This window comes from Dendronephthya gigantea, unplaced genomic scaffold (assembly GCF_004324835.1).
Source record: "Dendronephthya gigantea isolate DGI-Jeju-01 unplaced genomic scaffold, DenGig_1.0 000110F, whole genome shotgun sequence".
In the NCBI taxonomy this organism is placed as follows: domain Eukaryota; kingdom Metazoa; phylum Cnidaria; class Anthozoa; order Malacalcyonacea; family Nephtheidae; genus Dendronephthya; species Dendronephthya gigantea.
Window position 1 is genome coordinate 750320 of NW_021163120.1, and position 27694 is coordinate 778013.

A 27694-nucleotide genomic window follows, 5' to 3' on the forward strand; every position below is an offset into this window, starting at 1 on the left:
CTTGTGAATGCCTAAACCTGCATCTTATGCATTAAATATATACTTCAATTGAAAATTAAACTATTTATATCGAAATATTCCAGCTCATTTGCCCAATAAAGAGATAATTTTGTTCCCCGCTTTGAACTTATCCGCCGTTTAAGCTAAGCGCCTTTCGAACAACCGGCCCTTGATCTCTCAACTGAAAAGATGATACAGCTTTATTTTCATCCCCATGGTTTTTCAGTAATCGTTCTCGGGTGGTCAGCACAAAGAATGGAGGTCGACTCTTTTCGTAGAAACAAATCTCACTTCGGTTTTAACAAATATCATGCATTTTTCATATACATTTATGCTGGCTGATACCACCTTGTAAGATAGGGATTACAGTATAAAACCGTATAAATGAATTCACAAAGAGTTTAAATCTGAACTTCACTCTGAAGCTTGCCAAAACGTTGCCAAGTCAATTGCCCAATTTAATAAACCTATTTTTTAATCTATAATAAACCTTAAAACTTGGCAATAAATTGGTAAGTTTGAGAGCAAAATTGGCAGAAATTAAAGCTTTTGTGCATGGAATTTTTTAACTTTGTTCCATGTTTAACTGAAATTGTAAATATTTTTTATAAATATATATGTCTACATTTGGATATGTTTTCTGAAAGTTTTGTTTCTATTTGTTTGGAATTCCCTATTGTCGTTTACCTGGTCGTTGTTTGAATGTTCGAATCTTGTTTTTATGTATAGAAAAGTGACCAAATTCTACTACTTCGTACTCATGGGGAGAAAAGACCCTGGGTACGAGGTTGCAAATTCTAAAGTTTCAAAAACCACAACAACTTCATAATTTAGCTATCACTATCGAAGTGAACGTATCTTTTTATTGTGGGGATTCATTTCCTCACTCCGTTTACGTTTTTCGTATTCTTCAGGTATATCTAAAAAATGAAAGTAATTAGCATATCAGGGGCTGGTTGTAACAAAGGCTGCATAGCGGTATCAACCGAATAGTGATTTTTTCAAACCGTTACTATAACAATGTTCGAATAGGGATGAAATTTAACTTTGGGACCAACAATTATTAAAGAGGATCCTCGATTTAGGAATAATAAGAACTTACTGACTGAGAGTGAGGTCTGTACGGTAAAATATCAAACCGAGGTTTGATATTTTACCGTACATACCGAACAATCGAAGTCAGTAAGTTATTTATTATATGACTTAATTTGGGAAAACCATAAACACGAATAATAATTCATTTCGAATTGCTGTTGTTTTTCCCGAGGGCAATAAAAATTGAGCGTATTGCCCGTGGGCAATATGGGAAAATCCCGCCTCGTCAGCAGCCAATCAAATTGCAGGATTTACAAAAACAAACACTAGTCATATAATAATAAGATTTAATCAAACCAAACAACGGGCGATTGTTTAATATTTAAAATATTTAAAGTAATTATTATCTATTCGTTTGATACACTATAACTATAAATTAAAAAACATGTCTCTAGATGTGCCTATTTGAATATTTTTTTCCATAAGTATTTCCTGGACAATAGACACTTCCCGTATTTGTTCTCGGGCAATAAAACCATCCCACAAACAATAGATTACATCCCCGCCTCGTTTCCAAGCTATTGTTTTGCCGTGCACTTAAGCAAATTTGGGAAGTGTCTATAGAAGTTAATTTTTATTAAAATTTGATTGAAACAGCGGATAAAAATTTATTCCTGGGCTAACAACAACCCCCAGATCTCAGACAGATTTGTTAATTTTATTGGCCAAAAAGCGTTATAACGACCTGAGGTTAACGCCAATTTGGCGTCCTGTTTAATTGTGAATCATGCATTTCGAAAATGTACAATACTGACCTTCCCCGGTGATATCCGAGTATTTTTGAATATACGTTTTCCTGTATCGTTCTGGAAGATGTGGCGTAAAACCTGCAAGAAAAACCGAAGTTTAGGGTAACATAATTTCTATTTACAGGCGTCAGATTCTCTCCATTTTAAGATTCTCCATCAGCAGCTATATACGCGGCAGAAAATTTTTAATTTTAAAGTTCATGTACTTTATACTATACCTAGGTATAACTCGTAGTATTTTTTCTCAGCCAACAGAACAGTTACCATACAAACCAGAAGCGGCTCAAACTCGTTTTCCTGTTGAAAATACAATAGAACATGTAACAACAAGTAATAGATAGCTGCTGCAAAGTTACTGAAAACCAACAAGCTAAATATTAAAAAACAATACAACAATAACAATTATAAAAACCTTTTTAAACTGTTTAATAGCATCTGTCACTTCTTTATACTTCTCTGCCCCAAGAACTTTGTAAAGCTTTAAATTTGGAAAAGATAGTTTTGAAATTTTTGAAAAAAAGTCTCAAGTTTTAAATGCATAGGCGGATAGGCCTATATACTTTATTTACTGTTTCCTTTTACAAACCTTTGTGAGGAATGCTTTGACAACTTGGTCTTTGCTTTTGGCAGGTGCTTTTTCCTAAGTAATTCCAAAAAAAGGGTTTATTCTTAGATGATGCTGAGTCTGAAGATGTAAAGTCGGTTTTGAGCTGCACACCTGCTGACATAACAAATTAAGCAAAACCCCAGGCGTTGCGACATAGCCGTTGAAACATTAATAGAAAATATGCGCAGAAGAAACACTATCATCATTTTTAATTACACTATAATCATCTTGCTTCGACAAGATGAATTTGTAAAAAAATGGCGACGCTTTTTTGGCGATGTATTTTCGGCTTCGACCTTCAATGGTGGCCTTCAAGTTGGCTTCAAAGATGGCGACCGAGTTATTCGTTCTAGTCTACTTAGAGTTCATTGGCTAAATACCTTCTCCGCTTCAACCGTTTGAGGCTCTGACTCAGGACGAGTAATCTGCAGAAAAAATAAGTAACCCGTTTTAAACTGAAAAAGATTCACGTGAAAATATAGATTTTAAAAGAAATGCAAAAAACAACAATGACCGTTTCCTCTGCAATATTTTCAGGTTGAGATCTACGGACAATCTACAAATGAAATGCAACAGTTACATTTAAAATGTTTAAAAATACGCTCTTAAAAAAACTCTTTTCACTTATGTGCAGAGAACGTAATACAAATTTCAAAGAAGATATAAACAACGTGTGTTTATATTATGTTGCGCCGCAATGCATTATGGAGTGGCATGATAGCGATAGGCAAATAAAAATTTAATTAATTTCATTTTAATAATGAAATGTCTTATAAAACTTTTACTAAAACTATTCATTGTAGTTTAATTTTTGCTTTATTTTATTCTGAATTAGAATGTTAAAAAATTTTTTCCCAACAAAATCGACGACAGCAGTTGGCTACCATAAAAGTGCTTCGTTATTACCGCCGAATCCCGCTCGAATTACGAACAAAATACTTCAATGTGAGGTTTTGAATGTGATTTTTGAATGTGATTTTTAAATGTGTTTCTTTCGGTGAAGCAGAGCTCCCTTCTCTACCGCACGACGGCAAAATATTATCAAACTTACTTTTAGTTTCTTCTTATTAACAGCTGTATGCTTCGGTTCCTCCACAACAGGACTATATGAATTGGATTTAGAGCAGGTCTTTAGCTAAAAAATACAAAAGAAACTAAAGCATCCATTTTCTAGATGAGAAGATAGTATTCCGATATCATTCCTGTTCAGCGAGTACGTCATTCCGTATTGAGTAATGCATTCAAGTAAGGTCATTTCTGTTGCTACGCTTTATTTCACAATTTACTAAACCTAAGTGTTGATTGTTAATTCAGAACTTTGTCGCGGAAACTCTTATGACAATAGTTCACAAGCCGTTATCAATGAATGGTTTCAGTTATACACTAAATCTTAATCTAAAAAAATATGTACAAAAATTCTGATTACTACTCGTTCTATTATAATGCCCTTTCTAGTAAAGTGTGCAATTCCATTCAGCCTTTATGCCCAGTTGAAAAATTTGACATGCTCGCGACATTGTAAACACTGGCAACCGTATGCATCCTTTTTATATATTACTGGGTACAATTTATTCCTCTTCGATTCTGGCTTAATCGTTGTTATTAAATTACTTGAACAATGAGCAATTGTTCAGTTGTGAATTAATCCCAGACACGAGATCTTGTTACCTTTTTCTGAGCAAGATTCGTCTTCATTTTTGCCTAAATAAGAATGGAATAAGAAATAAAGAGATGGTTGCATGGTTGAGATGATTTGGACACGTAATAAGAAGAGATGATTAAGATGAAGAAGAGCTGCATGGTCTCAGAGATTTATTGAGGCAAAGAACAGGAATTTTAAAAAAGAACAAACCTCGTGAGCATCTAAAGTGTCCAAGAGACCATGATTCGATGACTGCTGTCGATCTGAATGAAGTTATTAAATGGGTTTAACCACGTGCCCCGCTTTCAAGAACACCATGTCAACAACATATTATTCCTATCATTAAATCACAAATTTGGGACAAATTCTTATGAATAAACCCACGGTCAGACGATGCAACATCTAACCAAGTGAGGAGCTAAGCCTGACCAAACTAGTCCAAACCACAGAACACTAATAAAGTTCATGCTATACACACGAAAACATCAATCTGATCTCCCCAGGTAACATTGGGACAATATTTCACTACAAAAGAGACCGACTCGCTGAAGACACTTTCTTAACATCTGTAAAAACGCTATATTTAATGCAATATTATTTAAATGAATATCAGCTAGACAGTTCATGCATATGTTCAAAATTAGCAGAATTTGAGCACTTCTATATCAATTAGGCAAGCCATTGTTATAAGCAGAACGGATCCGTAGACTTCGCTGTAACTCCCCTTCAAGGAGTATAATAAGGATAATTTAAAAAAACATTGCGATTGGAATGAAAAAAGACAACAAAGCAATAATAGAGTTCAAATTCCGGTTTGCAAGACTAGTGCTTCCAGGCGCCACAATCAATTCGTAGTCGCTTTCCCATTTCAGTGTCGGGTTGAAGGGATCTGCAGGGCCTTGCTGCTTCTCTTGTTGGTTCGACTTAAACCCGGTAAAACATGTTTTCTTACAGCACGAGGAGTCCAATATATGTTTGCTGTAAGTACGACTGTACGAGAAACGTTCATACATATAGGCTATGCACACTTCTTTCCCATAGAAGATTACCGATACATCCCGACCGTAGGTTCGGTTTGCTTGGGATGTTTTAAACGACAACCCTTTTACAAGTGGATATGAGACATTGAAACAGATATTTTTTGTGTATCTCTGACACCAGACGCGATTCAGCACGGCGACTTTGGCAGAACCTGCCTCGCCAACATCAGGGTAACAAGGTTCGGATGTTGGCTGGACGCCGTGATGGTTGGGCACGATAATCAAATTTAGATCACTTTTCACTTCAGGAACTGCCTGGTACGAATAGGTCGGGAAATTCTTTCTTTCGACAATGATCGCCGACTCGCTGAAGCATCGCTGTCTGCAACTCGAAAGCGATAATACAATTCCAAGTCTTGTCCATTTGTACTCCTCGTAGATATACGATATGCAGGCTTCTTTTCCGTAAAATAGAATGGACAAATCTTGGCCGCATGTTTTAGACGCTTGCGTGGTATTATAGAGCGAATCTTTGGTAAGAGGGTAAAACTTTGGTGAATAAGGCTGGCCAAATTTCGAATAGCAATTTCGTTTAGTACAGCGTATTTATGTTCACCATTTCGCCTACAGTTGGAGTGCACGTGTTGGCGGCCGCTTGCACAATGCATAAGACAAAAAATATACGAAGGATTTTCCGTTTCATCTCTGCATGTCAAACTTCTCGAGAACGACAAATATACGAGGAAACGTCGAATTTATGCGATAAATGCAGCATGCATATCTAATCTCGAATGACAGCATGTATATACGAATCGAAAATATTTGTATTCTTCAAAACAAAGATGAAACCAGCGGGTGTTTTTTGACGATTCTTCATTCTTGCAGCATACAAAACGTGGAATATAAATGGTAGTCCTTGATCTAATTGACTGCGTGTGGGCCAGCCACAAATGTTTAACATTATTTTGACTTGGTTATATGCCGCACAGGACTGAGAAATAATAGGAAATTGGACATATTTATTACAAATTAATTGTAAGCTATAGTAACTGGTCAGTGACTGGTCAGTGAGTATAGCTTTTTGATGCCTTTTATGAAATTATGTTGAACCTCAAAGTTTCTACTAAAACAATTTGTCGCCTCGGGCTCAGTGATTACGATACTCTTCTATATTCACTTCGCTTTCGGCTGACGATGCTTCATCAAACCTGACAAAAGCTTCACCCCCCCCTCTCCCCCCCATAAAAACAATTGAAAGTAAAACATTTGAAGTCTATACCTTTTTCCTTGTTAACAACCTCGTTTCTGTCCCCTTCAGTGAAAGATGCAACAGACATACCCATAGCGTCAAGCAGCCAGGAGTTTCCGGACGTTTCACCCTGTTTCTTCCCATTACAATTGCTTACAACTTCGCCCTGTGTAGGATTCTTAACCCTGGTGCAGCTTGCGACACACTGAATATAATATAATATAAAATATTTTGAATTATTTCATCGACCATAAGCAAGCGAGATATTTTCTTTGGCGGTCTCGCCAAGTAACATCGCGAAGCGTCGGAAGAGGAATTTCAGAATATTGCAATCCACTACAGCAAAGCCCAGTTGTACAAAACTCTTTAACTACATTTTGCATAGCATCAAATGTGGTATAACAACTGCCTAAGATAGACAAAAACACTTCTCGACGTTTCGACGTGAGGGTTTTCAGAGATCTGACGAATTAGTAATTTCCCTCGCTACTGATCTACAAATATCACTGATATGCGTTCTTGGCGGAGGAGTCAGACTGTTTGCCACCAATTTACAAGAGCACTCACCTTATTCACACTGGAAGAACTTCCTAAGGGCTTTTGATTATAGGTGTCGCTCTGTTTCGATTCATCAGAACATCCCAGAGTTTCTTCTCGAGTTACCTTCGTTACTTTCATACAGCTCGAATCACACTGGGAATGAATGGTTTAGAAATATCCATGGTAAAATTCGTTAAAAGGCTATGAAACTCCATATATCACCGAAACTATTTTCACTATATAAATTTGAAAAGTTCACTCAGTTGGCCATGCTAACAAGTTCAGAATTTTTCTACGTTTAAAAAAAACTACCCAGGGAATAACTTTATCCATTTTTACAAACAACCGGCCCCAGAGCGGCTCGTTCATTGGACATTAAAAGATGGGATTTCCACAATATAGACAACATCGATATTTAAAAAGTGTTGAAAATGTAACGTTTTATTTTAGTGTTCAGATCAAAACGAAAATACGGCGGCAAAATTCAGTTTATATCGTTGTCTCTTCGTTCTATGGCACACCATTCTACCGGCGAATTAGGACTTGACTAAATCTCTTTTCGCGTATTTATTACGATACTTAATTTAAGAACTCACTAATTCGGTTGCTCGTCTGAAAAAGTTCCGTAACTCCCTCTGGAGGTCCCCAAACTTCGGATATGTAGAAATATACGGCTTCATCCATTTTGGCAGTTCCGCTTTTGTTCTTTCTTGGCAGAACCTTCGAAAATGAGGACACAATTCAACAAACTCGCTTGCCTAAATGGATCACATCTGACCTGGTTTAGGGGTGCAAGGACTTATCATATAACAGTTTAAATATTGACTAAGAAAGAGTGCATAAGAGAACTAGACAGAAAAAATGGACAAAAATGAGACAGTTTACACTGAAGCTCCCCCTCCCACAAAATAATAAAGAGGTTAATTTACCCTGAAGCAGTCCACGGGTATGGGTAGTCTTATTTTGCTCAACAGAAATTTAAGCTGTTTACAATGTTTTATGATAAAAATCTTGTTTTTCTCAACAGGTCAAAGTCTGACAACTGGAAAAGCATTTTAGAGGTGAAGTCCAAATATCGATGGAAATTCATTGAATATAATTAAGGCTACCTGTACCCGTAGACCAGAACCTGGGTATCAGATTAGAACGGATATGCAAGGTCATCTGGCAGAGTTTTCTGTAATTCTCATCTGAAATTTCTTCGACCATGTTAAAGTTTAACAAACACACCTCTCGTCACAAAAGAGTATGGCTCCATAATCTTCTTTATGACGTAATACACGACCGATGGCTTGATTGACAGCTCGAGATGCCTGCTGACCATACCATTGTTGACCATTTAATCCCTGTAAATACACGATTATGAGTGAAATAGTACCTACATTTGCTCCTGACACAGAAGCGTGAAACTATTGTGGTATTATGGTATAAACAATTACACGACTTGGAGATTACAGTAACGATTTGATAGAGCTTCAGATAAAATTCTCAGCACAAAAGTTTCCCTATTTGAATACGGGCTAAATTGACTTTAGAATCACGACAAATCAAACCACAAAGCAATCTTAATAGTTTATTCCTTAAACAATCTATAATGATTAGAGCCACTTTATAACGAACCTTAAATTCTCTTTTGTTTACCACCTCATTTAGGAATTGTTTTTTCAATTCCACCTAAAATGCGAAGGAAAACAAAAAAATGTTTTTGAACTTTGGAAAGATGTCTAGAGATAATAGATTTTAACCATAGCTAGGGTAATAATGTAATATCTAAACTGTATTAAGTCAAACTTGAGTAGCCACAAATCCCAACGTATTCCTATATATCATCGTTCAGTCTGTCAATCAAAAGACTCATTTCCTGATTTATTTTTGCTAATATTAAAACAGCATTATTAAGGTGGTTAATCAAAACCCTAACCTTTGGATCAAAAGCCGGGGGATAAGGTAATCCAGTTATGACGACAGCTCGACCGTTGATATCACTAAAATCGACACCTTCGCTGACCTAAACGTGAGAAACACACGAGTTTCTTGTGAAACATCCGAGGCTCGTATCAATTCTTTTTACGATCTGTTATCAGGATGTGTTTGACTTGTATGTTTCGATCATAGTTTGATGTCCATATAGTTTATTCCATGTCCAGGATGCACGAAAGTATTCCTAACTTTTAATCCTAAACCCTAACTACTTATACTAAAGAATTGAAATCAAGGATTATATTCGTGGATTCTGAACATGAAACTACTACCTGTTTCCACCAAATCTGACTAGTTTTCAGCAGATTGGCCAACAGCTTAATACTATATACAAGATTTCAAACCTTACAAGCTGTCTTAAATGTCTGTGTTTAAAGCAGTAGACACCATACCTTTCCTCGGCAAACGGCAAGAAACACAGCACCCTTGTTCTCTGGATTGCGAACTTTATCATAAAATCCTTCCATTGCCTAAAACAGTTTTTCGACGTGGTAAAAACGTACAGAGATATGCACTGTTTAACTATACATTCATTCGTTACAAGGCCTAGTTTTACGATTTCGCTGAATGGAAATAGAACCAACCTCTGTAAATTCGTTTTTTCGTCTCGGTTCAACAAAAATAGTTTTTCTTGTCTCAAGTCGGTTCCATAGACCAGAACTCTTACAAAACAAAGGATAATCATTGTGAATTAACGTAACGGACTAAGATATGAAACATCGTTCCTATCAGTTTTGTCAACAAACGAGCCGGTGGAATTTCGACCTAAGGAAGAACCACCAAAGGTCCAGTAAGATTAATCTGTATAAAAATCACATTAGCTGTGTTTATACTAGAGACGAACAATTCATCTGGACGAACCTGGGCAAATATTTTTAATTCGTCTGTTAATTCGTCTGGGTATCAGAAACTACACCACCGTTAAATCTATAGTTATACCTGCCAATGTTTCAGTGCAGTATCAAGGGTTCCATAGGACGGGAAAAACACCAACATTCCATCAGGAACGACCTGTGCAAAATTTACTGCAACAAAAAGGAGTTTGATCAACGCAAACTTGAAATTTAGAATGGTTCTTGCCCAGCATGGGAGAGGTACGTACCCGTTATATAATCTCCCTGTTAGAAGAGTTAGTCCCTGCCTCAAAAATTATGTAAGGTTGCAAAGAAATTACCGGTTTTGGGAATGAACTTACCGGATTTGGGAACTTACATGCCTAAACCTTCCCAGACAAAATGAAACCAGACATTTTGCTACGATTTTATTTTTCGGAAACTTACCTATTGCAATCCCCAGACTTGTTAAGTACTTTACGTTGTTCCTGTGGAAAAGGGGACGCCCTTAGAATTGACACTGATAGTGTAGTTGCATGTACACCGCTTAAAAGTAGTAGTAATCCAGAAACGATGAGAGTTAGAGACTCTCCAATGCAAAATTCTACCTGTTTTTGTACGACGAATTTAGGACTGCCGAGTCGGGTCCTGTTTTGAGGATTCCAACAAACATCTGATGTTTCTTGATGACATGTGGATTTTGAAGTTCCACTGGTATATCGCTGTGGGATGAAATAAGTTCTGATCAAATTTCCTGCAGTCACACGTAATTGTAAAGATATGAATCCGATCAACGTAACTATATATAGCCCATATATACGTTGAGCTGAGCCTAGAATTTAGTGTACGTATAATTTTTAGAGCAGATTTGCAGGAAGTTCATCATTAAATTGAAAAAGATTTCACTTACATTTGAAGCTCGGATTTAAAAGAGTCTAAAGGTGAAAGTGTTCCACTGGTCAAAATCATACATCTCACTTCGTGTTTCATCAAATCTTTCATTGTCTCTCCTGGAGAGAAGCACCAGTATCCCAGGGAATAGCCTAAATGTTGGTTTGTCAATTAGAAATCGATTTCGGTTGGTACTCAGTTAGTAGCATAACAAAATATTGTAGAAGCAACCAAAGTGTGCATATGATATAGAAATTCATCGACGTATATAGCCACTGGATTTGCTGAATCGACCACAGTGATAACAATAACAGCGGCTAAGTGACTACAAAATAATATTTCAGTAGCTCTTTTCAATGGCTTTATATTATGGATGATGTAATTGATCACCTTTGTCGCCGCCAGCTGCCTTGCTGGTTGACCAAACATCCAGTTGCTTCCTCTTCCAATCATCATTCGTTTGCTGTTGAACATGAACCAAAAAAAACAAGGAACTTAATTTGGCTACAGCAATACATGAATTGTCTCATTTTTCATTAACTACCTGCCATGCAGAGCTTACTTTTAATACCCCCAGGTTGAGATGATTGCACCGTAAATGTGCCAGCTTGTTGTACATCAAATAAAATACTGTAAAGTTTAAGGCTTATGGGAGCAGGTTGCATGTTAATGATAAATGACAGTTATATATTATTAGCTTGCCTTATAAGAACGACTTCTTTCCTCTTTTTTGCTCGAACCTAATGCATCGCCGTTCCGAAAAACTACCTGGAATGCAATAATATGGACAGATTAGACTAGTTTTTATCGGTGAAAATGATTGTTTACGAAATTGATTGTTTACAACAATTACGACACATGCAATGGAAACCAGGTTAACGACTGCTTGAAGATATGTTTGCCTCAAAGCAAACATATACCACTAACTACCACTAAATAAATACCATAAACTACCACTAAATAAATACCATTAACTACCACTAAATAAATACCATTAACTACCACTAAATAAATACCATTAACTACCACTAAATAAATACCACTAACTACCACTAAATTTTCTATCATGTCAAAAACTACTGTATACGTACTTTCAAGGCGTCCGCGAACTTGCTTAAGTGAAATTGTCTTTGTCTTGCCCCACCAGTTTGATCTAAATTGAAGAAGATTTGCTTAAATCATGTATGTATTTCATTTCCCAGTTTTAAAAACTATTTTGCTGCAATATTGGCATACTAACTCATGCAGAGCTTGCTCTAACTCAATAATCGCCTATTTAAAACCCTTTGCACATCCAAAATTAACAAATGAAATGTTGAAACGAGATCGGAAACCACTTCATAAACTCACTTGCAACGGAAAATGAAACGACTTTCTCGATTAGTTCGACCACTTGGCTGTGCGTTTCACGAGTGATTTTGACTTTGGCCAGAAGTTCAAAAATGTAACTGGATGACAAAAAGACAATATTCATAAAGACTGCAAAAGTTAAGACATTTCTAACGAGGCTGCAGGCATATAACGCTTGTAATTTGTTTCAACAACGTTTTTAAATAAATTTTATACCGCACCTGCCGGGATGTGTAATTCCTTTGGATGATGAAGACGTTACAGTATGCAATTCTTCCTCTAGCTTCAAGACCAAGCCTGGAAAACAAACAAAATAGACCGAATTATCATACGAAATCAGGCTAGCAAATCATGTCTAAAAAGGAGAGGCTGGGCATGAGTTTAGGAGTAAAATTATGAATGAGCTAGCCGTCATCTGATTGGCTTGATAGCTAATGTAGCTAAATCACTTGCATGCTGTTCACTGAACTGCATACAGCTGAGATGAGGTGTACAAAAACATTCCTAGCTACCCTCTTAGTATTCCCCAATTTCCTTTCGTGGCTTCACTTAATACACACTACAGGTATATTTTTATCGATGATATAAACAAGAGGCCGATTTTGATGTGCGGTTTCAAATTCAATCCAGATAACATAACTGGCAATCGAAAGCTATACATATACCTTTCATGTATGCGACTTCCTGTTTATCCAAATCTCCATCATCTGGAAAACAGAAATACGAAATTTTTAACACAGCTGATTGTATAAAAAGGCGATCAACTATATGGATAGCGGCAAAATTGTTCAATAAGAATCTTGTGTTATGAAGTTGACTACGATTTTACTACACGGCCCTTTCACATATTTAGCAAATTTTTCAAACACCACTTGACAGTTCTATTAATCCCGCATTGTGATCGCGCATTCATGATTACCCATACTAATAAACCATTTGCATAACAACATAATAATAAAGAGATCAACTTGCTTTTATTTCCAGCGTCATCGACTAAGGAGAGCGTTCCGTCTTCTTCCATGGTTGCCAAAGTGTCCAAACACTTGTCCAGGTCTTCAATGCAGCTGGCGATGTCAAACGAGGTAAGATCGAAAGACATCGCTGCTTCACAGATTTGTTCCTACGAAAATTGAACATAATTTGGAGTTTTGAGTGAAGAACAGTAGCTTGCTGGTTGCCTAACAAAATTTCGACAGAACATAGCGCCATCAAAACTCAAATGGATTTTGATAATCGACTACAGTCACGTATTGTGCCCTTGAAAGGCAAACGGGGAAATGTCCGAAAGGTTGCTTGCTACAACCAAGAAAATTTCTGTGTGATGATCTTTAGAAAGGAGTCATGTAAATTAAGAACATCCTCTTACAATATTGTGTGCTTCGTCGAAGATGATAATACTCTTTGAAATATCAATGTCGTTTGATTGTCTTGACTAAATTAAAGAGAAAAACCTTGTTGGATATATATAACATATCTTGACCAATTCAGCTGATTGAGCTATCCGTACAGATACAGGCTCGATGCTAGGGGAGGGGGGAAAATATATAGGTATACGAAGATACTGATCTCTAACGTTCCACAGAATATATGCAGGCTTACGGATTCGAAAATACATACCAAGCAACTCGCGGTAAATATTTAGTTTATTACGGGGAAATCGGCTTTAAAAGCAGTCAAATCGAAGAGTCGAGTCAAATACCTTTGCGTCGATTAAATAATTGTACGGCATGAATACAATGTCAGCGTTTTTCCTTTGTTTTCGTGACATGAAATAAGGACAGCGACTATAAAAATAATAAATATATCAAAACGATCAGGCTCAAAATGACTTACACGCACTTGTCGCATTTATTGTCACCTTTCTTTCTTCCCAAGTCCAACAAGATCCTCAATATCCAAAATCTCCGATGCCAACTCTTTTGTACAGGAATCATCTACAACAAGGGATACAGAAATTAACAATAAGTTCCTATTTAAACGAGCTTGTTAGGCATGCAAAAAAATGCAGGATGTGATATTAATGCGCCTTTTTTGACTAATTCTTGGACCATATAAATTCATCACTCTACTTAGATTGACAGGACACTAGTTAGTGGGGAAAGCCCTTAAATTTAAAGTGTCTATTTGCAAGGGAATACCAAACAATCTCTGACGATACTGTATACGCCAATGGCAATGGCCGAATAACCAAATAAAAACACTTCTTAGTGGTAGTACCTCGTTCAAGCATATTATAGTAATGACACGTCTTTGATAACACTTTCGTACGGCACAAATGCCTCTGGAAATAGTAAAAAGAATAGGGATAACTATCTTATTTTAGGGACAAAAGAATGTAGATACTGTGGATAGTAAATTATTCAGTTTATCGACCGTGCAAGAAAATGGGTACATGGTATGTATTTGAGCTACATAACTCCAACGAAGTCATTTACACTTGCCTTGGCCGTGTGCGTTTCTTGTTCAAGAACCTGGGGATGAATGCACAGCTGGTCACGTGAACCTAGCACGCATACTTTGGGTCTGAAACAAAAATCAACAGAAAGCGCCAATCTGAAATTTTCCTCACAGTTAAATCTTAGTTTCCCGGTTGAACTCAGCACTCAGGGCTTCATGTTTAATCGTGTGACCCAGCGTTGTTTTTGCGCTGGGGTTTTACAGTAAACTGACTGATTTCAATCAGGCTAAAATTTCAGGCTGTGAATGCCGGGCTGAATTCAACCGCAAGCCAGTTGAAATTTGAAAATGTTTTATATAATATGAGCGGCGTACATAATTAACTTACTTGTAAACTGTATTCTTCAGCTCATTTACGACTTGTGTAAGTTGTGAATGGGTTCTTGATGTGTAGATGATTTTTGGTACTGAATACTCGGGAGCTTATAAAGAGAAAAGTTATACATTAGCCGGTTGTTCAAAAGCCGGTTAGCTTAACCCTGGGTTAAAGCAAATCTTTACATCCATTTTTTAAATCGCTTGTTTACAAAGATGAATATATTTTTTCATAAATATTTTCTGTACCAATAGAAGTCATATTTTCTAAAGTTTCAAAACGAACAGTGGTTCAGAAGCACATAAACTAAAACACTGGATTAAAATTTAACCCAGGGTTAACGCTAACCTAGCTTTGAACAACTGGGCCCTAGGAAGCTTCTCTAACATTTAATTAAGACGGTTAGAATATTTAGATGAATGTGAGCTAGATAAGCAGGATATGCTCACATTCAAATCGTGTTCTGATTGGTTGAAGCCCGTGTTTGGATCAGGCCATCCAAACACGGAAATTTGGCGGGAATTTAAAAACAAATTTATCATGGTTTGTTATTTCATAAAACAATTACTTAATGGTTTCCGTGTTTGGATGATCTGATCCAAACACTTGGGAATGTTGCTCGAGTTAAGAAAAGCTTGCAAAACACTCGCCTTCGGCTCGTGTTTCGCGCGCTTTTCTTAACTCTCGCAACATTCCCGCGTGTTTGGATCAGGCAATCCAAACGCGGAAACCATTAAGTAATTGTATATTGCACTTTCTGAGCGCATGTAATATACAATTGCTCATACTACATCATTTCTGTTGTTTGGTCATGTGATGAAAAAACGCGCAGCTATTGGTTCTTTTGATTAATTATAGCGTCTAGCTCGCATTCTGATTGGTTCCTGAGGTCGCTACAGTTGCTCCATTTTGGCGCGAAATCGTAACATTCGCATTGTAGAACCGCCGTTGAGAAGTATATCTGGAAAATGTTTACTATTTTTCGCTTGGTAAGAAATATAATATCAATATTACAGTTTCATCTGGGTTCCTCTTCACCATTTTTACATTTTTTAGCCCTTTGTTTCATTGAAAATGTGGAATATTCCTAAACAAGTTCGAAATTCTAATTATTGAAAATGGCAACAAAATCTAAAAGCAACACATACGCCATTTTTCAGGTAAACATAATTTCATCAGATTATATGAAGATTCATGAAGATGTTGTTTTGAAATTGTGTTTTTTCTAACCTTTTACAGTAAGTTGTGTCTTGTTATTAACTAGGGCAAAAATCACAATGTAAACAAAGTTATACGAAAGTTGAACGACTTCAGAAACCTGTTGCGCTTGGAATTTTCGTTAAAAATCGTTCCGTGTATCAATTTCGAGACTTAAATTATAGGCTGTACAGAAGGGTACCTGAACTATAGATCTCGCTACTTTATTTTCATAAAAACTTGACCAAATTCCCTTATGGACTTTATGCCCAGATAATAGGCAATATATATGCGTTCAAATCAGACTCAGATTTTACAATAGTTTACCTTCACTTCACTTTACATTTACCTTCACTTTCTTCTGACATCCAGCCATCAGCAGCATGCCCAAGGTTTCTTTCTAAATCATCACAAAACTGGCCACTTGCTTTATTTTCTTGAACCTTCATACTCAGTTGCAAGCGAGCCACAAATGTGTCTCTCCAGGCCAGTGTTGCACAAAGTAAACATAATGTCTTTCCAGTTCCTGTTGGTGATTCTAAGATACCATTTTTACCCTGAAAATGGTAGGATGTTATTGTCTGGAGAATGCTGGCTATTTATGTTATAAGGTATGGGGGTGGTATGGTGGGGGTGAGCCACATATAACACCTCCCCACCTAGTTGTAAATATTACAACACCTAAAAGAAAAAAATCCACAGGTTTTTTAGTAATTGTTGATATCCCTTAACACCTGATGATATTGATCATTAATTATATTTTAGCAACATTTAGTACAAAACTTTAAACTTTAAAGATGGAGGAGCAAAGGTAAGATATTATAACACTAGACAAATAAAATAGTAGACACAAAACTTGATGCAAATAAAAATCATTACATTTCAGGGAATTAATTGCCAGATAATGTGCTGCTATAATTTTCAATTTTTTATTCTTGCGGCAACTGTCAGGTAAAATTCTTTTGTTTGTACCAAAGTCGAAATGATAGAAATTAGAGACCTGGATGTACAAAACATTAAGGGGCTGTTTACATGAGCCCTACAGGAAGGGAGGGCTAGCCCAACCTGTAGGGCTGCTTTTCACCTCTGTTTACATGCAAAATTCTAACCCCACATCTACGGCTGAGTCTGGACGGCACATTTTGGCACCAAAAACAAAATGGCTGGCACCAAAAAAAAACACAAAATTGTTATTTTCACTATTTCATTTAAAATATCTTTACTTTTCCTAATGATTTTTCAACAGTATACCCTGTTATTGCCTCGAAAAATTAATGAAGAAAGCTGGAACCGTCAAATAGTGTCATCGCTGACGTCAAATCTTTTGCTAGCTGGCCCTGTTACGTTTACATGGAAAATTTCTAGCCCTACCAGGTGAGATCTCGCCTGGTAGGGTTGGCCCTCCTCTAATGAAAACAAAATTTTTCTTTAGTATGGATTCATAGTAGCATGAGCTATCGCGCTTGGTAGGGCTAGCTAGCCTTCCCTATAGGGCTCATGTAAACAGCCCTCAAGTGATTTTTTAAAAATATACATTGGCTGGTAAATCTGAAGATTTTTGTGTGGGTTAGTGCACCAGGAAGCAAAATTGTGAAATGCAGACATTTTAAGATTTTGGTGCTTTCTTTTCTAATTGATTAATGATTAACAAAGACTAAATTTATTGCAAAAATATTTCTGGAATGGATCGAGATTAATAATAGCTGATATTCATGGAAATTTTTTGATCATCTTCTGCAACTGTTCACGCTATACCCTTTTTAAAATGCAGGAACAAAACGTGTTATTTGTGAGTTTATATCACCAAGAGTACTGTACAGTCTGTACTACATAAACATTGAGTCAAAATGCATTAATCAAGAGATAAGAGATTAAAGAGAATAGGAATGCATCAGTGTCGATGTGTCAGCGATCAAAGACTAACAAGAATCGTACCGACTCTCATAATCATCTGAGACAAGGTCTATGTTATTAAACACTATCAAAATTCAAAACAAAATAATTATAAAATGTAGGCGAACCAACCTCTTGCAAACATTCAATAACTTTGCTCATGTAGTTTACTTGGCAGTCGTAAGGCTTGTATGGGAAATCAATTTCGACTCCCCGTACCTTGATCACTGGCATGGTTGAACGGTGAATCTAAAATACTACATTTTGTTGCAAAAGTATTCGCCTTAAAATTCTACAAAGTAACAAAAGCAAACGATCATGAGCAAATGCTTATTTTTTTCACAATTTGCGCCATTTGTCTTCGTTAGTACTCAGTCTTCTCAGGACGGGCACTGAACTCATGCTTAACCAGGATGGTTGAATAACTTGTAAAATAGCGGTAAAGTCTGTAATCTAAGAGCTAAAAGCTAGCTTAAACTCCACTGAACCTGAAATAGATCTTATGCATAATGGCGTATCAAGCCGTGACGCCTGCAGAGAATTCTTGTTTTAGTAGTCACTGCGAAAAATTCAAACTTACAATGCTATCATATAATGATATATATTCATAATTTCATGCACTTAACAACTATTTACAATGATGTTTGCAATTGATCTTATACAAACATTTGCACAGCCTGTTCTCTAAACTAGTTTAATAATGCTCCTTTACTCTCCTGCAATCACAGTCAGACCATTGGTCTTATAATGGCCGAGAGACTTCTCAGCAGAATACTCTCAGACGATTCATAGGTAATTGTCGACACTTTCTGGTTGATCAAAGCAGCTCTCTGCCAGTGGCTGCCACAATCATGGTGATGTTAATTTTCTCCGGAATGGTGCAGGTCAGGTGAATTTCCAACTTCGATTGATCGACCATTGAAGGAGGAGAGTACCAAAAAGAACAATTGGCACTAGGATGATTGACCAATTACCGAGAACATGAATAAGTTCATAGCTGTATAAGTTCAGAGCATTAGCTTAGTTCGTCAACACTGCTCGCAAATATGTTCTTCCTACTGGCCACCAATGAGATGTCTTATTTGATGGCAGAATGGTATGACAGGATATTCAGCTTGGCGTTCGTGGCTCCGGGTTCGCGAAAACGGAGCTGGCTCCGAGTTCGCGAACCGGTTTCATACAAACCGATGTGGCCGCTTCGCTTTTAATAGAATATTGTTAAGAACATGGCCGAAAATGAGAGTTTTATTTCATTTAGTTTGCTCGCAATAGCTCCGTAAAGTTGGCTAATTTTTGCACAAAGTTGACTGGTCAGCGGCATGGGCGACGGCAAGGCTTTATAAAAGTTCGATTTACTAGCTTAGTTTTTGTAAAAACCAAAAGATGGCGATTCGAGAGAAAGCTTATGAGAATATCTTCTAGCTTGCGAAATCACGACAAGCAACTTGTTTAAAGTCTAGCAATTTGATTTCATGCACGTACCCGTGATATAAATGTAATCCCTTCGCGAAGGCAACTAACCCGGTTTCTGCAAATTTTTGTTTTTCCACATAGGTTTTTCCACATATGATCAATGTCAATGTAAATGTCATATGATCAATATAACATTGATCATATGACATTTACATTGACATTGATCATATGACATTTACAGTTCAATAAACCTATGTGGAAAAACGCAGTAACCGGGCTAGTTGCCTTCGCGAAGGGATCCGGATTAAAATTTATGTCACGGGTGCGTGCATGAAATCAGACGGCTACAGAAGTTGCCTGTCGTGTTTTCGCAAGCTAGAAGGTTAGAAGTATAAGGATATTCTCATAAGCTGTCTCTCGAATGGCCATCTTTGAGTTTTTACAAAAACTCGTCGTAAAGCTAGTAAATCGAACTTTTATAAAGCTGCCGCTGACCAGTCAACTTTGCGCCAACTTTAAAAAAAGCCAACTTTACGGAGCTACTAAATAAGACTCTCATTTTCGGCCATGTTCTTAAGAATATATATAAAAAAGAAAAATTAAGGCCTTTTTAAATTTTTCGATTTCCAAAGCGAAGCGGCCACATCGGCTTGTATGAAAACTAACCACTCCAGCTCCGTTTTCGCGAACCCGGAGCCACAAGCCTGGAGCTGAATATCCTGTCATCAGAATGGTAACTACTGGTCGCAATGGCTGGCCGGCTCATCGACAGTGATCGGCCATTCCTGGTAATTTTCTTCCATAGACGTCTCCAACAATTCCTGACTGTTTATCTGGGATTGGTTCGATGACTGGCCAACAGATGACTGGCCACTGATTGTTGGCGATTTGCTTCCAGCTGTTTGGTGAAGAGCCTGGAATGACGTTTGTTTGGCCATGGCCACGGCAGAGACGTCGTACGAACCACGACGTCTGTGGAAAATACGACGGAAAAAGGATGACAGTCGTTCAGTAAATGAACGCTTTACTCGCAACCTTAAAGAGAAAAAAACATAATTTCTATAATTGTTGCTATAGACCCCTAATCCTGATGATTTGAAGAATATTGTCATGCTAATAGACACAGCAAAACAACTTTCACAACAACACAGCCTTGTTTCAAAGCGTAAACGATTAGACAGAATTTATACAGAATTCAATATCTCATAAAGCGTAAACGATTAGACAGAAATAACGGACTTCGCAACCAGCAAAGGTGGATAGTAACAAACATCTAATGATCTAACAACTCAGTATTCAACATCAGTACATCAGTAAAGCACGTTTACATCGTCGCTGCGACCACTGACTAGGAACCTAGGCATATTGTTGCACTATTTCGGGATCACACCGTCTCCGAAATACATATTGATATTAGTTGAAGGTGAAGTTACTCACCAGGAGTGCTTTGCAACTTTTTTTATACTTGGTCGGGCCGCTGGGTCCATGCTAAATAATTTTCTCATTAGGTCTTGCAAATCTACAGATAAAAAATTCGAATACAAAATCCTGGATGGCCTTGTCGTATATATGAGAAAAACGAAAAAACAACAAGCAAGATTTAAATATTCTTAGCAACAACGGTTGGTGTGATTGATATGCATTCCAACTTCAAAAGGGAATTCGGGAATATATGTATGAATGCTGATCTCTATATTTTCCGGCTTTCTCTAACCTGTTATAATTTCATGAATTTAACTCACCTTCAGATAAATCATCCAGTTTTGGCGGTCCTGATATAACATCTGCAAATGTTGTGTAATCCGTAAAAGCTGGTTCGCCGTGCAACATTTCATATATCATGACTCCAATAGACCGCACAGCTTCCTTGCAAGGATCATACAATTCATGCAGAATGTATTCTGGAGGCATATTGTATGGAGTGCCTGAGGGAATAAAACATGTACAATGCAATTAACCAGTCTTTTTGAATGGAATAAAACTACTAAGCAATGACCGGAAAAGTTGAAATTTAAGAAAATGAGAAATATTACTGGGGTTGATAGTTTTACAACAGATTAAACCTGACTAAAATTAAAGCCAGTATTTTGAAACCTGAAAAAGTAAATTCTCACAGGTTCGATCAAGGATTTTTAACAATGTAGCTGATGAATTGCTACTTTGGAAGAGAAATTGGAAAGACAAATTTGTTTTATGATAACAAAATCTCACGCTAAAGGTGCATGGGAACGGAATTTGGTGATTAAAACTCAGACAACAGAGATAACAACCTCGTACCCAGGGTCTTTTTACCTCCGCTCCAAGGCCCACGCTGGTACGAGGTTGCAGAGGTAAATTATTCATGACATTCCAGGAAAGTTTACTCACCACAGAAAGCGTCAACTAGGTTGCCAGGTTTATTATACCCGCAAATCCAAAATCAAGCAACTTGATTTCACCAGTATCAAAATCATAAAGGATGTTCTCCAATTTCAGATCACGATGAACGATGTTCTTCTTGGACATCGCCAATACAACGTTGACCAACTTCTTCATGCATTGTTGAGTTTCATCCTCGGTGAAGAAACCTCCTACGTCCCACATGAGGCTTCGGAGATCTTTGCAATGAGTCGGTCTTTCGCAAATGATCACAAATTCCTCAGATGATAAAGACTGATAATGATAGAACTTGATGACATTTGGATGATCTTTCATCTTCTTCAGGAAATACACTTCACTTGGTACATCACCGAGGTCTTTATCCTGTTAAAGAACAATTGTAGGAGAATTCGATATCGTTGTTTAGCAAACGAATGACAATTGTTCGATAGGGTGTCCTAGTACAGTACCCGCTTCTATCCGCTGTTTCAAAAGTGGAGGTGCACAATGCGAAAATGATTACTTTTCTTCATGCTACACAAATCTTTGATACGATCAAAGAACCATTGCTGATTTCACGAAATTTTAGGTAACAATTTAATTTTGAAATTTTCAGACTGGAAATTAGATACCTCTTTGATTCAAAATGGTAATTCAACGTCGTCATGAGTGGAAACGGCTAACAAAATTAATCATTTAATATGTTTGCAACACTCAATTTTCACGGACTGTAAGCTATATCATCCTATGCCCAAAACTTCAACCTCGTGGAGTTTCTACGACCTTACTGTTACTCACCTTGCGATACTCACGAACCGTTTTATACTTTACAAATTTCAGGGCGACCTAGAGAGAAAAAAATTAACCACTTACATCGATGGTTTTCCTGAAAAATTCAACGGTATGGCTGACAACTAGTAAGATTTGGGCATTTTACTTCATCTCAGAAGCATGGAGGGCAATATGGCAAATAATGCCGAGGAATGTTTGTTTTGGAAGGAGAGACATTTTGTAAGAATTACCGGTGTTTTTTTGGTTCCTTTTATGGCATAACCCTTGAAAACTCCACCAAATCCACCTTCGCCAATCAAGCCATTTTCGATATAGTAGTATGTCACACCTGAAAGTCAAAAGCAATTGCTTGTTAATACAACTAAATAACTAAAGAAATATGTAAAGTAAAATGGATTTTAGAATAAAAAAACAAATGCTAAAAAAATAGGTTCGTGATTTCTATAACGTTAGAATCGACTTGCCTTTTGACTTGCAAACTTCAACAAGGTTTTCCCCATCGACAACTCTAGTGACGCGTGGCACATTTGAAGGTTGGGAAGGTTTGACTTGGCTTTCTTTCATGATTTTCCACTTGATGAGTTTTTCTTTCAAAATGTTACGCTTTCTCTTCACGTCATAGATGCTTGGGAATATAAATTGAAAATTTTTTTAATAGATCTAAATTGAGGAGTGTAATGGGAATTTTTAATAAATACAGCTGTTGTTAACTTGTTTGTTTACTTTACGGACTGCATGTAGCTACACCATCTTAAATTATCCGCGCCTACCTTTCATTTGTGCTATCTGGAACTGCAGTTGAGCAAGATTGAAGCTATAAACATAAAGAATATCGTTATGGGTTAGTGAGTTGACTTGTGCTTATTGTTTCTATTTATTGCTATTAATATCAAAATATTATTGAACAAAAATTTGTTAGAATCAAAAGTACTGAAGTTTGCCGATCTTTCATTGTTATTTTTGAGATAAATTTAATCTTCAAAAGAGTTTTGGATTGTAAGCTGCTCATTTCTTACCATTTGTTGAGACGACTGTGAGATTTGGAAGAGTTCACCGGCAGAATGTTGGTTTCCACTGTGTATTAATGAAAATGAAGAATATTTAGTTAAAGAATGAAAGATGAAGAATATCGCATTTAGAAATTGCTGCCCTATTTTTTACCACCTAATTGTCGGTACAAACATGAAGCTAAATATTTGTCGACGTATATAATAGAGGGTGCCCAGAAATATTGCGCTAAGTTAAAGATAGGCGCAAACAAGGGCGTGTTTTAAATTTTGGTCGAGGCTGGCGCACACTTAGCAATTTTCCGCGGCCCTTGGATGACCCCACTAAATTCGGCTTAGAAAACGCATCATAAAACCCTCAAACTATAGCACTTTGAAAGACTGAAATCTTAGATAAATAAAATCTTACCAATCCCAGGAATACTCCATGTCAAAGAAGCGTAAAAACTGAAATAGTAAATAGTAAAAAGTCTGATTAATTGGAGACTTGAACTGACTTCTCAAACTCAAATAGCAAAGACGCGCCTTTGAAATAATAACAAGTGTCATTTCAATATCTAATAACCATACTACTTCCTAGAATACTCATTCACGGACTTTACAACATCAACTAGAGTAATTTCCTTTGTTTCAAATCATGAATTATATCAGGAAAAATTAGAATACAAACCTAAAATTATCCAAATGTTTAGGAGATCAATATACACGTGATAAAAAAGCAAACTTATTTTTCAATTGATAATAAAAAATTCTTTACCTCAGAATACTCCGAGATTTGAGACGCGTTTATGTAATCAAATGAGCACTGGACACTACCAGCACTAAAAACGAAATTTTGTATTAATGTAGGGGACTTGAAGTGGTAAAAGTCTGTAACCTCACCAAATAAAAGAACAGGTTTTAATATTCAGATTTCAGAAGGTAAATCAATTAAGTTTATTTAGTCTTATATTACGTAATATATTAAGTTTTACTCATGCATCCCAAATTCAAGCCAGGAATAGTCGAGAAGAAAGTTGTCAGGTATCGTTGCCTTGTTAGAATTCAAACCTACGCCTTGGCGATGCCGACATTACCATCGTAAATACACAATAACAACGCTCGCTCCTATGAGCTTCCCGTGTAGCTCAATAAAAAATCATTGCACCGGGCATCATAAAGGAGAAGGTTTGATTTCTGCCGAAGGCCACTTCTCACAGGCATCGGAAAGTTTGCTAATTTTTTTCTCCTACTGACACTAGAACAAATTCAGCATAAACTTAACATCTCCCCCTTGCGTTGAAAGATGAGGGTAGCTAAATGAGTAAGAAGCGCTTGTATGGTTTGTCGTGACGCAAGGAATACCTTTTTATTATTATACTTTATAATAAAATATTACGTATTATTATCATCGTTATTTTTTCGTATCACAGATGAATAATATTTCCCCAAAATGAAGACAAACACGTGTTAATATAATAAACATTCCTTATGTTATAGCTAGACGCAATGTAAATAAAGATCATACCTCAGAGATCTCTCAAACGTTTCTTCTTCAAACGAAAATACTGATTCCTCCTGTGAAAATTAGAACGTTTATAAGCTTATTAAAGTACTGCTTTAATTCCCGATTTCCAATTCATTCTTAAAATCACAGAACCGTCCACAAAAGAAAAACACTAATTCATACCTTATAGGAGATCCGAGAATCATTAGAATTCATATTCCTGGACAGAGGGGAAAGAAAAAATGCATGAATAATGTTAAAAAGTTTTAAACAAAAATTCCCTTAAAGATCGAAGCGCAGTCTTAAACGTTTAGAGAGAGAAACACGCAGAACGCAATTCTAGGCCATTCATACGCCTAAATGAAAAATGTTATACAAAAATTCTTATTACAAAGCCGTATACAAGATGTATGAGAGTATTTTTAAACTTTGGCTTATTCATGCACCGTTTAAGCTAAACGCCTTTCGAACAACCGCTCCCAGAAAGTTTGCTAAATTTTTTGTCCTACTGACACAAAAAAAATTCCATATAAACTTAACATCTCCCCCTTGCGTTGAAAGATGAGGGTAGCTAAATGAGTAAGAAGCACTTGTATGGTTTGTCGTGACGCAAGGAATACCTTTTTATTATTATACTTTATAATAAATATTACGTATTATTATCATCGTTATTTTTTCGTATCACAGATGAATAATATTTCCCCAAAATGAAGACAAACACGTGTCAATATAAATAAAACATCCTTATGTATAGCTAGACGCAATGTAAATAAAGATCATACCTCAGAGATCTCTCAAACGTTTCTTCTTCAAACGAAAATACTGATTCCTCCTGTGAAAATTAGAACGTTTATAAGCTTATTAAAGTACTGCTTTAATTCCCGATTTCCAATTCATTCTTAAAATCACAGAACCGTCCACAAAAGAAAATAACTAATTCATACCTTATAGGAGATCCGAGAATCATTAGAATTGATATTCCTGGACAGAGGGGAAAGAAAAAATGCATGAATAATGTTGAAAGTTTTAAACGTTTAGAGAGTGAGGCCCCCAAAACACGCAGAACCCAATTCTAGGCCATTCATACGCTAAATGTAAAGATGTTACACAAAAATTCTTATTACAAAGCCGTGAATTGACGTGGAACGGGCGTTTGGATTTACGCGCGCGTTTTTATTTGCGCGTGCATTTACTTTGTTCGTTCCGCTGAACTGCGGTGTTTAAGTATAATTTTGATTTCCATTTCTTAAATCAAATCTCAAAACCAGTTTACGTTGTCGATTTCGACGGTGAACTAAATTCTCTTCCTTCCGAAACACAAGCGGAACTGTGTAAACACTTCTCTCTCCTTATATTTTATAAATTAAGCCACTTAATAATACGCAAAATGAATTAAAACAAAAAATATATGTAAACCACAATTATTTTTACACTAAACAATAAAATCTTAAATATACTTACATATTTTCTCGATAATTTCAATCTAGAATATTGAACAGCAATATAACAACGCTTTTGAAAACAATTTGCAACGAACTAACTTCGCGAAATGTGAACCTCTCGAAAAATTTCGACAAGTGAGCGGTCCTTTGTTGACGTAGATAATTAATACTTTTGCACCCGCGAGTTTTGGTGAGCAAGCGAGACATTGAGTCAGCGTTCGCGATTACGTCGTAATATGGAAAATGTTATAGTATAAATAAGTACATATAATTATTTTATGTAAGTACATATTTATGCTGAAGTATGCAATCTACAATCTTGTGGTAATGTACAACGATTTCTTAAGCCTCGTTGACTCTCATTTACACCAGAGCGTTCGAAAAGTGCCTATAACATACTCAGTGATTCCCTCTTCAAAGGCGAGTTATCTTGAGCCATTTAAGCCGAACATCAGATTTACAGTCCTGTTCGTCGTTTTACATTAGGCCACGAGTTGTTAAATTCAAAATTATAATGTATTTTCAGAATGTGTGCAAGGAAAAAGTTCTGTTTTAAAACATTCGGCGGTTTAATTGAACTTACTCAAGAAACCTTTTGCTCATATTACCTTTAGGAACCTATCTACAGGTCTGTACCAATTGTGGCATCATTGCGATTTTTGGCTGTGCTCTTTTTCCGGAAGAACTTTAGCAGTTGTTGTCTTGTAGAAGCGAGGTCTGCAAGGTTGCTTTCTACAATCATGCAACAACTAAGTCTTCCATACTCAAAAGATCCACAGAAAATTTCTGTGTGATGATCTTTGAAAGGAGGTATTTTATTCTTTATACATAAAGAACATCCCCTTACAATATTGTGTGCTTCGTCGAAGATGATAATACTCTTTGAAATATCAATGTCGTTTGATTGTCATGACTTTATTAAAGAGGAAAACTTTGTTGGATATATTTAATATATCTTGACCAATTCAGCTGAATGAGCTATCCCTACAGATACAGGCTCGATGCTAGGGGGGAGGGGATGGTAGGTATACGAAGATACTGATCTCTTACGTTCAAAAGAATGCATGCAGGCTTATGGATTCAAAAAACATACCAAGCAACTCGCGGTAAATATTTAAAACCGCTTCTTTTCACGAGAGTGAATTTTTTTAGGCGAAAATCGGCTTTAAAAGCAGTCAAATCGAAGAGTCGAGTCAAATACCTTTGTATCGATTAAATAATTGTACGGCATGAATACAATGTCAGCATTTTTCACAAATGGAATTTTTCACAGATGAATAAGGACAGCGACTATAAATAATAAATATATCAAAACGATCAGGCCAAAATGACTTACACGAACTTGTCGCATTATTGTCACCTTTCTTTCTTCCCAAGTCGAACAAGATCCTCAATATCCAAAATCTCCGATGCCAAC

The 27694-nt window shown here is 36.6% G+C and overlaps 2 protein-coding genes and 1 long non-coding RNA gene across 3 annotated transcripts; all 3 read right to left on the reverse strand.

Moving 5' to 3' along the window:
• Window positions 1-23: 23 nt before the first annotated feature.
• LOC114535073 (regulator of telomere elongation helicase 1-like) lies at window positions 24-18139 on the reverse strand. The gene is made up of 37 exons (XM_028556454.1): window positions 17912-18139; window positions 16236-16443; window positions 14702-14795; window positions 14358-14439; window positions 14134-14197; window positions 13775-13850; window positions 13616-13700; window positions 13283-13348; window positions 12889-13036; window positions 12582-12623; window positions 12138-12213; window positions 11917-12014; window positions 11658-11719; window positions 11265-11334; window positions 10957-11070; window positions 10586-10718; window positions 10284-10397; window positions 10123-10163; window positions 9782-9867; window positions 9427-9504; window positions 9235-9312; window positions 8784-8870; window positions 8483-8536; window positions 8093-8208; window positions 7459-7582; window positions 6890-7015; window positions 6353-6527; window positions 4304-4356; window positions 4120-4152; window positions 3503-3586; window positions 2966-3007; window positions 2832-2876; window positions 2431-2484; window positions 2257-2322; window positions 2063-2141; window positions 1851-1922; window positions 24-920 (listed from the first exon to the last, which is right to left on the reverse strand). The coding sequence occupies exons 1-37, from the start codon at window positions 18011-18013 to the stop codon at window positions 841-843; spliced, it is 3207 nt and encodes a 1068-aa protein (XP_028412255.1). The 5' UTR covers window positions 18014-18139; the 3' UTR covers window positions 24-840.
• A 1790-nt stretch (window positions 18140-19929) lies between these two features.
• Window positions 19930-24132, reverse strand: LOC114535074 (serine/threonine-protein kinase pim-2-like). Its single transcript, XM_028556456.1, has 11 exons — window positions 24107-24132; window positions 23759-23796; window positions 23359-23416; window positions 23113-23156; window positions 22807-22967; window positions 22573-22670; window positions 22349-22396; window positions 21598-21934; window positions 20935-21117; window positions 20630-20711; window positions 19930-20227 (listed from the first exon to the last, which is right to left on the reverse strand). Exons 2-11 carry the CDS (start codon window positions 23776-23778, stop codon window positions 19930-19932), a joined length of 1329 nt encoding a protein of 442 aa, XP_028412257.1. The 5' UTR covers window positions 23779-23796; window positions 24107-24132.
• A 20-nt stretch (window positions 24133-24152) lies between these two features.
• On the reverse strand, window positions 24153-27559 carry LOC114535093. Its single transcript, XR_003688189.1, has 6 exons — window positions 27479-27559; window positions 25780-27190; window positions 25618-25667; window positions 25019-25055; window positions 24857-24906; window positions 24153-24170 (listed from the first exon to the last, which is right to left on the reverse strand). It is a non-coding gene; the product is annotated as an uncharacterized LOC114535093 (long non-coding RNA).
• Window positions 27560-27694: the final 135 nt, after the last annotated feature.

Bases quoted from the DNA above. Each gene is read 5' to 3' on its own strand.
- LOC114535073 (XM_028556454.1), bottom strand. From the start codon at position 18,013: ATGCCAGTGATCAAGGTACGGGGAGTCGAAATTGATTTCCCATACAAG. The intron at 11,071-11,264 runs GCTAATAATATA...GTATTGCTGTAG, and splicing joins AAGTCGTTCTTATAAGGCAA to CCAAATTAAGTTCCTTGTTT. The intron at 9,505-9,781 runs GTATAACTATAG...TTGTTTTGTAAG, and splicing joins CTGCACTGAAACATTGGCAG to AGTTCTGGTCTATGGAACCG.
- LOC114535074 (XM_028556456.1), bottom strand. From the start codon at position 23,778: ATGGAGTATTCCTGGGATTG. The intron at 23,157-23,358 runs GTAAGAAATGAG...TTATGTTTATAG, and splicing joins CACAGTCGTCTCAACAAATG to CTTCAATCTTGCTCAACTGC. The intron at 21,935-22,348 runs GTGAGTAACAGT...GTTCTTTAACAG, and splicing joins CGGTTCGTGAGTATCGCAAG to GATAAAGACCTCGGTGATGT.